Here is a 12650-nt window from a genome sequence, read left to right on the forward strand (position 1 = left end):
CTACTAAAAAATACAAAAAACTAGCCGGGCGACGTGGTGGCGCCTGTAGTCCCAGCTACCCGGGAGGCTGAGACAGGAGAATGGCGTGAACCCGGGAGGCGGAGCTTGCAGTGAGCTGAGATCCGGCCACAGCACTCCAGCCTGGGTGACAGAGCGAGACTCCGTCTCAAAAAAAAAAAAAAAAAAAAAAAAAAAATTTGGGGGGCTGGGTGCGGTGGCTCAACCCTGTAATCCCAGCACTTCGGGAGGCCGAGACAGGTGGATAACGAGGTCAGGAGATCGCGACCATCCTGGCTAACACGGTGAAACCCTGTCTCTACTAAAAAATACAAAAAAACTAGCTGGGCGAGGTGGCGGGCGCCTGTAGTCCCAGCTACTCAGGAGGCTGAGGCAGGAGAATGGCGTACACCCGGGAGGCAGAGCTTGCAGTGAGCTGAGATCTGGCCACTGCACTCCAGCCTGGGCCACAGAGAAAGACTCTGTCTCAAAAAAAAAAAAAAAAAAAAAAAAAAGGAAGTGCAAAACTAGCAAATCTTAGGACCAAGAAAAGGTAAAGCAGCCATGTTTTAAAGTAATTAAAAATATAAGGCCGGGCGCGGTGGCTCAAGCCTGTAATCCCAGCACTTTGGGAGGCCGAGATGGGTGGATCACAAGGTCAGGAGATCGAGACCATCCTGGCTAACACGGTGAAACCCTGTCTCTACTAAAAAATACAAAAAACTAGCCGGGCGAGGTGGTGGGTGCCTGTACTCCCAGCTACTCGGGAGGCTGAGGCAGGAGAATGGCATAAACCCGGAAGGCGGAGCTTGCAGTGAGCTGAGATCTGGCCACTGCACTCCAGTCTGGGTGACAGAGCGAGACTCCGTCTCAAAAAAAAAAAAAAAATATATATATATATATATATAATACATTGATAATATAATAAACATTGATCAATTTCAGAAGCTCTGCAGTTCTCCTCTCAGATGCTACAACCTGGAGTCGTGAGAGCTCTGACTTCTAAAGATAATGCATATATAAGACCCAGCAATGATACATCAGGAAACCTCTGCTGTTATCAGTGGCACTATTACTATAGAGGTTAAGAAGTCCACAGAAGGTAAATGATGGGAAGGAAAGACTAAATGACCGAGGGGTAGAATTACAAAAGAAACGGACATTATGGCCCAAGTATTGCACATTATGCTTACAAATATCTGGGGCTATACATTTCTTCTCAGTATTTGTCTGTATTACATTTCTTTCAGCATTATATAAATGCCTGCACTGCCAACTCTGCGCATGTTATAAAAACAAATAAACAACTACTCATAAATGTAAAAATGAAAGAAGCTAAGGAATACATTATAATGTTAATTTTGAATGTCAGTATGAATTCATGATTTTTTTTTGTTCCTTCTATAGGCTCATCAAAGAAACGGCTGATTTTAAATATGGGGCAGAATTATATAGATAAGCCTGGAACAACTTGTTACAGAAGTTAAGAAAGCTATCAAAGACAATTGAGGTTGTGGCAAAAGAACTGAGAAGCCGGCCTGGCGTGGTGGCTCACGCCTGTAATCTCATCACTTTGGGAGGCCGAAGTGGGTGGATCACTTGAGGTCAGGCGTTTAAGACCTGTCTGGCCAATGTGGTGAAACCCCATCTCAACTAAAAATACAAAAATTAGCTGGGCATGGTGGTGGGCACCTGTACTCCCAGCTACGTGGGAGGCTGAGGCAGGAGAATCACCTGAATCAAGGAGGTGGAGGTTGCAGTGAGCCGAGATGGTACCACTGCACTCCAGACTGGGTGACAGAGTGAAACTCCATCTCAAAATATATATTAGGTGAAAAGCTGATAAGAGCCGGGTGTGGTGCACACCTATACTTCTAGCTAATAGAGAGGTTCCCATGGGATCCCAGGAGTTTGAGGCAGCAGTGTGCTATGATTGTGTCTGTGAATAGCCATTGTGTTCCAGCTTTGGCAACATAGCAAGACTCTGTCTCTCAAAAAAAAAAAAAACCCCAAAATCCAAAACCAAAACTAATGAGACTTTATAATCAACAAATCAAGCCAGGCGTGATGGCTCATGCCTGTAATTACACCAATTTGGGAGGATCATGTGAGTCCAGGAGTTCCAGATCAGCCTGGGAAACAGGTGAAACTCCATCTCTATAAAAAATACAATAATTAGCTAGGCACAGTGGCACACGCACTACAGTCTCAGCTACTTGGGAGGCTGAGGTGGGAGGACTGCTTGAGCCTGGAAGGTTGAGGCTGTGGTGAACAAAGATTACGCCACTGCATGCTTTCCAGCCTGGGCTACAGAGCAAGACCTTGTCTCCACAAACAAAAACAAAACAATTGGCCGGGTGCGGTGGTGGCTCAAGCCTGTAATCCCAGCACTTTGGGAGGCCGAGATGGGTGGATCACGAGGTCAGGAGATTGAGACCATCCTGGCTAACCCGGTGAAACCCCGTCTCTACTAGAAAATACAAAAAATTAGCCGGGCGTGGTGGCGGGCACCTGTAGTCCCAGCTACTCAGGAGGCTGAGGCAGGAGAATGGCGTAAACCTGGGAGGCGGAGCTCACAGTGAGCTGAGATCCGGCCACTGCACTCCAGCCTGGGCGACCCAGCAAGACTCCGTCTCAAAAACAAAACAAAACAAAAACAAAAACAAAACAACAACAACAAAAAAAACAAACAAAAACAGCAACAGCAGCAACAACACACAATGCCACTGTTGAAAGTGGCGTTTAGTAATATTTGTTTAATTATTGCTTAAACTGATGGTAAAAGTGATCAAGGAAGGCATCCAGAAAGTCATGTCATGTCTCTTATCTATGCGTCAAATTAGATGGGGAAATTCACAGGAAAAATGATAAGAACATGTTAAAATTAGCGGGACACAGTGGTGTGTGCCTGCAGTTCCAGCTACTGTGGAGCTCCAGAGGCTGAGGTGGGATTATTGCTTAAGCCAAGGTGTGCCAAGCCAGCCTGGGCAATAAAGTCAGACCCCTTCCAATGCCATAAAAAAGAACATGTGAAAGTTTAAAAAAGGATAAGTAGAAAAAATTACCAAGAAATACTGATGGGTCACTTTTTTGTTGACTTTTGGTTCTGGCATATGTAAAAATATATTCAGTGTCTTAGTTTCAACTCTAAACAAATAATGTGCAAGGCAAAGTCCAAACACTTCTATCCATCAAAGTTGTGCAGAGATTAGCAGGTTCCACAGGGCTCACCTAAGGCTGGCAGTGACGAAGCCTTACTGTTGTTTGTTGTTGTTGAATTATTCTTCCGCTTGATTCGGGGAATAAGTTTCTTCTCCACTGCCCTTATCTTATGCGCAAGAACCTCCGTCATCATCGCAGCCCTCTTCTTCCCAGAACGGGGAACAGGCTGAGTGAAACACGTTCTTTTTTTGCGGCGGGGTGCCAGGACCTCGATGGCCCCAGATTTGATCTTGGCTTCCATTCCCTCCTTGGAGCCAAACTCATCTGTGTCTGAAAGCTTATAAAGAGGTAGCACATGGAGCTGCTCATCTTGAGGAATAACGCCCAAAGAGCGGTTATCTTCTCGAGTTAAAGTACACACCTGATAGGGAGAAAAACATGAAAAGGGAAAGATATACGGGCCATGCACATTCATTGTGGCTATTCCTACCTTCGTTTTGTTACCTTTGGGAAAGAGATTTGTAATCCCATTTTATATTCAGTTGGTTGATGATGGTATATTACTATTTTATATCAAGCCACCCAACTCTGTTCAATCATAGTAACTTCCCAGCTGTTTGTAGGCAGATCAGAGTAATATTTAGTCAATTTTCTAAGTAAATTATAATATTACAAAATACTTACCTTTTTTTTTTTTTTTTTTGAGATGGAGTCTGGCTCTGTCGCCTGGGCTGGAGTGCAGTGGCCGGATCTCAGCTCACTGCAAGCTCCGCCTCCCGGGTTCACGCTATTCTCCTGCCTCAGCCTCCCGAGTAGCTGGGACTACAGGCGCTCGCCACCTCGCCCGGCTAGTTTTTTTGTTTTTTGTTTTTTTTTTTTTTAGTAGAGACGGGGTTTCACCGTGGTTAGCCAGGATGATCTCGATCTCCTGACCTCGTGATCCGCCCGTCTCAGCCTCCCAAAGTGCTGGGATTACAGGCTTGAGCCACCGCGCCCGGCCTTACCTATTTTTGATATTAAACATTCTTGTTACATTTCATCTTACTTCATTGCCTAAATTAAGGAATGGCTGCTGAACTGTGTTTATTGTGTTCATGTTAACTATAACTTATTAGGAAGATATGATTTTAGCTCACAGAGTACCCTATTTCTGGTATTTCAAGAATGTCACATTCCTTGGATAGTGGGGACACAATTGATTTCTCTTTCCAGAAAGACTTATATGCTAACAGTTTAAAAAAATGTTTTTAGGCCGGGCGCGGTGGCTCAAGCCTGTAATCCCAGCACTTTGGGAGGCCGAGACGGGCGGATCACGAGGTCAGGAGATCGAGACCATCCTGGCTAATACGGTGAAACCTTGTCTCTACTTAAAAATACAAAAAAACTAGCCGGGCGACGAGGCGGGCGCCTGTAGTCCCAGCTACTGGGGAGGCTGAGGCAGGAGAATGGCATAAACCCGGGAGGCGGAGCTTGCAGTGAGCTGAGATTGGGCCACTGCACTCCAGCCTGGGTGGCAGAGCAAGACTCTGTCTCAAAAAAAAAAAAAAAAAAAAAGTTTTTAATTTTCTGTTCCATTGTTGCTCTATTCCAGTGAGGAGCCGTATCAATAAATATCAATAAATTTGCCTTTCTTTGGATATGAAATATTAATAGCCAAGTTTTTAATCTTAAATGCAACCTATTTTAGCCCTCCTCCTTACATTAAAGGTTATATTTATTATAGAGAAATGAAAATACAGAACTATAGACACTATAGTGATTCCTAACTTTTGATACCTAATATTAATATTCTGCTTTAAAAACTAACATTTTATTATAAGACTATTTTAACTGTAATTAATTTTCCTTAAGTGATCTGCCCACCCCGGCCTCCCAGAGAGCTGGGATTACAGGTGTGAGCCACTAGGCCCAGCTAAATTAATTTTCAAATATTAAAAATCCAGCAGAAACCTATCAAATGTTTTCTTTATTTTATATTAAAAACACATATCCTGGAGCTATAAAACCTTTCAATGATAGCAAAGACTGGAGATAAATGAAATAAACAGATTTGATTTCCAAAGCATTTTCGGATTCATGATAGAACCTGATAGATACCAAGGTAAAGCAAAGTTAAAGGTTAAAAAAATTCAGTTAAAAAAAAAAAATCTATAGTCACATTTTTCAGCAAGGTCTAAAATATAAATATATGTTTCAGCCTCAAACTCTTGGGTTTGAGTGTTTCTCCTGCCTCAGTCTCTCGAGTAGCTGGGAATACAGGTGTGTACCATCACGCATAGGTAATTTTTTTTTTTTTTAATTGTAGAGACAGGGTCTCACAATGCTGCCCAGGCTACACTCAAGATCCTGGATTCAAGCAATCCTTCCACCTCAGCATCCCAAAGTGCTGGGATTACAGGCATGAAGGCATGAGCCATGGTGCCTGGCCAAAGCCTGCAATACTAAACTGTCATGGTAGTAATCTGTTCATAATTAATAATAGTCATGCTGAAAATAAGAATGTTACATCAATAAATGTTTACTGGAACCAATTTAATTGGCCACAGAGAGACTAAGAAGGACATAAGGAGTTGACATAAGGAGCATAATTAGATAGTTACCATAGGAGTAGAAAGTAAACCAATTAAAAAAAAAAAGAAAGAAAGAAAGTATGGTAAAACAAGGTGAAGGGAGAGGGAGTGGTAGAATTTCAAGAGTTCACATGCTTGAAGATGGGGGAATTTGGAGTGATGTCAAGTTCTGGATAAGACCCTCATTGCGTGAGTAATCCAGGCACTGGAAGTCAGAGGGCACAGAGAAGAGAAACTGAAACTTAGCTTGACTCTGAACTGACTTCAACCCGATCACAGATATTCTGTAATTCAGGTAAAATGTCCCGGCCAAGTGATGGTGATGAACCACTGGTTCATATTTACCAGGCTGGATTTACATAACTTCAACACTTGGAATAACATTGGTCTCAAAGATCTACAAAACATTTTTGTATACAGAAATGATATGCAAAAAAAAAAAGGAAAAAGAAAAAAAAAAGGTTACTGTGGCTTAATCTATCACTAATACTCTTCTACAGACCAAGCAAGGAAGAAAGACTGCCTGTTGATAGATCTGATCATATACTTTTGATCACACTGTAAGATGCTATAGCTAAATCTAAAAAAAAAAATTTTTTTTAATTGTATATTTTAAAGAGACAGGGTCTTATTGCCCCGGCTGGTCTAGAACTCCCGGGGCTCAAGCAATCCTCCTATCTTGGCCTCCTAAGTAGGTGGGATTACAGACATGAGCCAACATGCTCATCCTGCATCCAAGACTTAATGAAGGTTTCAGAATTATCTGGCAAACCTAAAACACTGGTGCAGCAGAAAAACAAAAGCAATTGCTCTCTATTGATCTCGCTTTACTAGATGACAGGAAGATAATTAGGTGAAGCAAACAGACAAAAAGACTATTACAAGATTTTCCACTGGGTCTTCTGCCTAATTTACGTATTTCTTAATTGACTTCAGGCGATGGACGTGTGATGATTTATGTAACTATAAACACAGTAGGCATACCTGAATGCAAATATTGATGATAACTGGCATAGTTGCCTCACAAAAACCCTGAAGTGCAGATGGCAAAAGCAAATATTAAGTAACCTGCTCAACTTCATACCTACTAGTTTGATAGCAGAGAATTGTTACTTTAAAAAATTGGCTGGGTGCGGTGGCTCACACCTGTAATCCCAGCATTTTGGGAGACCAAGGCAGGTGGATCATGAGGTTATGAGAACAAGACTATCCTGGCTAACACAGTGAAATCTCGTCTCTACTAAAAATACAAAAAAATCGGCCGGACATGGTGGTGGGTGCCTGTAGTCCCAGCTATTTCGGAGGCTAAAGCAGGAGAATGGTGTGAACCCAGGAGGCAGAGGTTGCAGTGAGCTGAGATTGTGCCACTGTACTCCAGCCCGGGCAACAGAGTGAGACTCCAACTCAAAAAAAAAAAAAAAAAAAAAGTACTCCTGCCTCCCAGCAAACACACCACAATTAAATATATAACATAGCCTTTCAACAAAATGTTTGAGGCTGGTCCTGTTACTTTTTAGAAGTACAGAGATAATGTATTTAATGAAGACCTGCACTATACACTTATTTCTTATTTTTAAACTTTTTTCTTTTTACTCATTTCTAATAGCACATAAATTAAGATTTCTCACAGTAATAATCATCATAGTATACTTAAGGACTGCAGCCTAAGCATATAGTGATGGAGCTTTTAGAATACAAATTCACACAGGTACATACCACAGTGCTTCCATTATTCATGTTGTGAATATCCCTGTGGGGATGAGCACAGAAATCCAGGCAAGCAGTGACCCCAGAGAAGGGACGACCTTCCTTACTGCCAAGCCGACATTCTCGGGCAACATTTTCATATTCCACCTAGAAAAGAAAGCATGGAGCACAATCTTAAGAGAGAGAAGGGAATCACCTACCTTCAGTAAAGAGTAAAAATAATTTCCTCACAAAGTTTCTAATTAATTATACTTTGTAATTTCTGAGACTAAGTGTATTATTGCCGTGAAGGTGTAGTTTAGCAACATTCAGGATAAAGCACTTGACAATACACCGAGTAAAAGGAAAATCAATGACTTTACAAGGGAAGGCAGGGTGAGGATACTAATTGTTGTTGGAGATGGGTAAGCAAGTAAAACAGACTCAATCATTCCATCAGAAAGAAAGACCAATAAGGCCAGGAGCAGTGGCTCACGCCTGTAATCCCAGCATTTTGGGAGGCCGAGGCAGGCAGATCATGAGGTCAGGAGATTGAGACCATCCTGGCTAACACGGTGAAACCCTGTCTCTACTAAACAAAATACAAAAAATTAGCCGGGCGTGGTGGCCGGCACCTGTAGTCCCAGCTACTCGGGAGGCCGAGGTAGGAGAATGGTGTGAACCCGGGAGGCAGAGCTTGCGGTGAGCCAAGATCGCGCCACTGCACTCCAGCCTGGGTGACAGAGCGAGACTCCGTCTAAAAAAAAAAAAAAAGAAAGAAAAAAGAAAAAAAACAGAAAGACCAATAAAAGCGCATTAATCATATACACAGAGTTTTCAATACCCATAAAAAGAAGATATACACACATTTCATGAACTATTCTAGAAAGTGAATTTGTAACTCCTTTTAAAATGAAAAAGTGGAGGCTGGGCGGGGTAGCTCACGCCTGTAATCCCAGCAGTTTGGGAGGCTGAGGCGGGCAGATCACTTAAAGCCGGCAGATCACTTGAGGCCAGGAATTTGAGACCAGCCTGGGAAACATGGTGAAATCTCATATCTACTAAAAATACAAAAATTAGCCGGGTGGCGCATGCCTGTAGTCCCAGTTACTCGGGAGGCTGAGGCAGGAGAACTGCTTGAACCCACTGGGAAGCGGAGGTTGCAGTGAGCCAAGAGGCTGACTCCAGCCTGGGAAACAAGAGCAAGACTCTGTGTCAAAAAAAAAAAAAAAAAAAAGAGGAGATCAATAAGTCCATTATATATATGTATGTTAGATATATATGCTATGTATGTATATATTTGTTCAAATTTGAAAATTTTTCTATTAACAATGACTTTTTTTTTTTTTTTAAAAGACAGTTTCACTCTGTCACCAAGGCTGGAGTGCAGTGGCATGATCTCGGCTCAATGCAACCTCCGCCTCCTGGGTTCAAGTGATTCTCCTGCCTCAGCCTCTTGATTACCTGGGACTACAGGTGCACACCACCACGCCTGGCTAATTTTTGTATTGTTAGTTGAGACGGGGTTTCACCATGTGGGCCAGGCTAGTCTCGAACTCCTGATCTCAGGTGATCCGAATGCCTTGGCCTCCAAAATTTCTGGGATTACAGGCGTGAGCTAATGAGCCCGGCTAACAATGACTTTTTAAAATATAAAACAGTCTGGCATATCTGTAATCCCAGCATTTTTGGAGGATGAGGCAGGAGGATCGCTTGGAGTTTGAAGTAAGCTTTGATCATGCCACTGTACTGCTGCCTGGACAACAAAGCCAGACCCCATCTCAAATTAATAAATAAATAAAAAGTCCATACCATACCTGATTTTGGTAAGCTACTGGAGCATACTGCTTATAAATTGGAGCTAATCGTGTAGCCAAACTCTGTAAGTTATCTTCAAGGTTTTTTTCCTATAGGAAAACATAATCCATTAGTTATTTTATAATTGCACCTTTGTGTGTTTAAGGTACAACTGAACCATAAATCATGGGTGATGGTGGTTAATGCACAATTCATTCTTACCCTGATGAAATAGCTACCACAGAAAATCGCATTGCTTCTTTTCTCCATCTAAACTATTAGACATTGTTATGTTTTAATGAAGTCTTTTGAAATGAAAATTCTGTTGTAATTAGAAATTTAAATAGTGTTAGATATAAATTACAACACTGTTCATGTTGTGAAAAATGAGAGCTATGTTTTATATTTATTCATTAGTATTGGGCACTTGGAATAAATGAAAACAACATTCCTGCTGGCAAGGGGAAATGGCAAGTAATTTGGTTACAATGTTAACAATTTTCTATAACGAGAAGAGAGAGTACATATATAAAACACCTACTCTGTGTGACATGCTGTTTCAAATGGAATCCATATGTCTTTATGAATTAAGCACGTGTCCTTATGGACCATGAAACACGGATATTATGCATGATCTCTACAAAAGAGCAAGGTCAGGATAACTGAGAGGTTTAGTAAATGCCTGCAGATCAAAGGAAGTAAGTGGGCAAGTGGTTGTCTACAGTTCTCTTTTCTGCACTATAATAACTACAAATTGAAGAAGACTTGGAAGGACTATGAGGACCATTAACACTCAAGAAATCTGGATTGCGGCCGGGCGCGGTGGCTCAAGCCTGTAATCCCAGCACTTTGGGAGGCCGAGACGGGCGGATCACGAGGTCAGGAGATCGAGACCATCCTGGCTAGCACCGTGAAACCCCGTCTCTACTAAAAAATACAAAAAAAAAAAAAAAAAAGAAATCTGGATTGCTACTGATAGAGACATCAGATTTTTTCAAAGGAAAACTATCACAAGAGTCTCTATTAAAAAAATCCATGATGACAGTACGAGAAATGAAACAGAGAAGGGAGCCTTTGGAAACACAAATAGTTGAAAGAACACTGAAAGTGTTTCAGAAATGATTATATTCTCCATCAACTTAGATATCTGGTAAAGGAACAGTCACCTCTTAGGAAATCAATTGGAAGGGTATAGAGGGCCAGGCGTGGTGGCTAACGCCTGTAATGCCAACATTGTGAGAGGCCAAGGTGGGTAGATCACTTGAGCTCACGAATTTGAGACCAGTCTGGGGAACTTGGTGAAACCTCACACCTCTCCAAGAAGTAAAAAAAATTAGCCAGTCGTGATGGAGCCTACTTGTAGTCCCAGCTACTTGGGAGGCTGAGATGGGAAGGTTGCTTGAACCTGGGACGCAGAAGTGGCAGTGAGATGAGATCACACCACTGCACTCCAGCCTGGGTGACAGGGCCAGATCTTGTCTAAAAAAAAAAAAAAAAAACTATAGAGAACATGGACTAAAAAGTGTGAGTGAGGCTTTTGCCTCATGTGCTCATGTGAGATTTGGTGGAAGGAGACGCCATCAACACAGAAAGGAGACCATTACATGAATCAATTAACCTTTCGTATGCATCAAATTATTATAAAAGCCAAAGTTATACAATAATTTATACACAACAAGTCAATTATTTAGTGGTTTCTGACAACCCTCAATCTCAGCAACTGTAAAGTGTGACTCATAATCATTTTGGTTTCCTGTTGATTTATATTGACTTGATTATACAAAAAAATTCATAGGATCCATTCATAGATTTGTCTGTTAATCAGGCTACTTTTATCCTACCCATTGTAGTTTAAAAACCAGGAAAGTCAGCTGGGCACAGTGGCTCATGCCTGTAATCCCAGCACTTTGGGAGGCTGAGGTGGGCGAATCACCTGAGGTCAGAAGTTCGAGACCAGCCTGGCCAACATGGTGAAACCCAGCCTCTACTAAAAACACAAAAATTAGCCAGGTGTGGTGGCATGTTCCTGTAGTCCCAGATATTTGGGATGCTGCGGCAGGAGAATCTATTGAATCTGAGAGGCGGAGATTGCAGTGAGCCGAGATCATAGCATTGCACTCCAGCCTGGGAGAAAGAGGCAGACTTTGTCTCAAAAAACAAAAACAAAAACAAAAACAAAAACAAAAAAACCAGGAAAGTCATGACCTTACTTTAAAAACATGCCCTAGCTAAACTCATACACTAATTATTATGTTTATTTGGGAGAAACTTTAGAATTATGATTTAAATACCCATTAAAACAATTCTATTTATGTCTTCAATCATTGGAAGTATCCAGTGGGCTAGGTAACCCCGTTTTACTACCAGTGGACTAATGCAGAGAAATGTTAACAGTTGTGTACTGCTATTGATATGAACACTGCAAAAGTCACATGTAAATTCTATACTTTTTGTATGTAGCATCAGGTTTAAATTCTTCAATATTCTCACATCATTTTATTCTATTTTGTAATAATATTTATTCTGTTATGGACCACACAGAGTCACAAGTCCTACTGAGGAACAGGTCAACTCAAATTACCTCATTTATTCTGTAGAAGCACTGAAATAAAGTAGACAACTAGAAGCAACTCATAGCTTGTACAGTTCACTGTTATTATTTTTCATTTTTTAGTTTTTTGAGATGGAGTTTCACTGTGTCGCCCAGGCCAGAGTACGAGTGCAGCAGCATAATCTCAGTTCACTGCATCCTCCACCTCCCGGGTTCAAGTGATTCTCCTGCCTCAGCCTCCTGAGTAGCTGGAATTACAAGTATGTGCCAGCATGCCTGGACAATTTTTTTCATTTTTAGTAGAGACAGGGTTTCACCATGTTGGCTATGCTGGTCTTGAACTCCTGACCTTAAGTTATCCACCCGCCTCGGCCTCCCAAAGTGCTGGGATTATAGGTGTGAGCCACTGTGCCCGGCCCTATTAGTATTATTTTACTATTACAGGCTTATTATTCATATTGTAAAATCCTGACTTTCTAATTATTTCATTAGAATGAACGTGCATGTCAGATACAGGGGAAATACCTATCAGATATGTTCCTATTGGTGGTCAAGTTTAACTCCCTCTCCTACCTTATTTTGTGTGTGTGTGTGGGAGGGGGGTACAGTGGTGCAATCTCAGCTCACTGCAACCTTGGCCTCACAGGTTCAAGCAATTCTCCTGCCTTAGGCACTTGAGCAGCTAGAATTACAGGTGCCCACCACCATGCCCGGCTAATTTTTGTATTTTCAGTAGAGACAGAGTTTCACCATGTTAGCCAGGCTGGTCTCAAACTCCTGACCTCAAGTGATCCACCTGCCTTGGCCTCCCAAAGTACTGGGATTACAGACGTAAGCCACCACACCAGGCCTCTGTTAGCACTCTTGTCTGTATCTAATCTCTAGGA

At 41.8% G+C, this 12650-nt stretch overlaps 1 protein-coding gene across 1 annotated transcript in view; it reads right to left on the minus strand.

Annotated features, from left to right (window-relative positions):
- The window catches only part of TET1 (tet methylcytosine dioxygenase 1), a 141956-nt gene that overhangs the window by 4462 nt on the left and 124844 nt on the right, over positions 1-12650 (minus strand). The window contains exons 9-11 of the mRNA XM_033208807.1: positions 9233-9322; positions 7446-7583; positions 3229-3580 (exon numbers count right to left, since the gene is read on the minus strand). Coding sequence (XP_033064698.1) covers positions 3229-3580; positions 7446-7583; positions 9233-9322 — 580 coding nt within the window. The remainder of the gene's footprint in view (positions 1-3228; positions 3581-7445; positions 7584-9232; positions 9323-12650) is intronic.

This window comes from Trachypithecus francoisi, unplaced genomic scaffold (genome assembly GCF_009764315.1).
Source record: "Trachypithecus francoisi isolate TF-2019V2 unplaced genomic scaffold, Tfra_2.0 Lachesis_group9, whole genome shotgun sequence".
NCBI lineage: Eukaryota > Metazoa > Chordata > Mammalia > Primates > Cercopithecidae > Trachypithecus > Trachypithecus francoisi.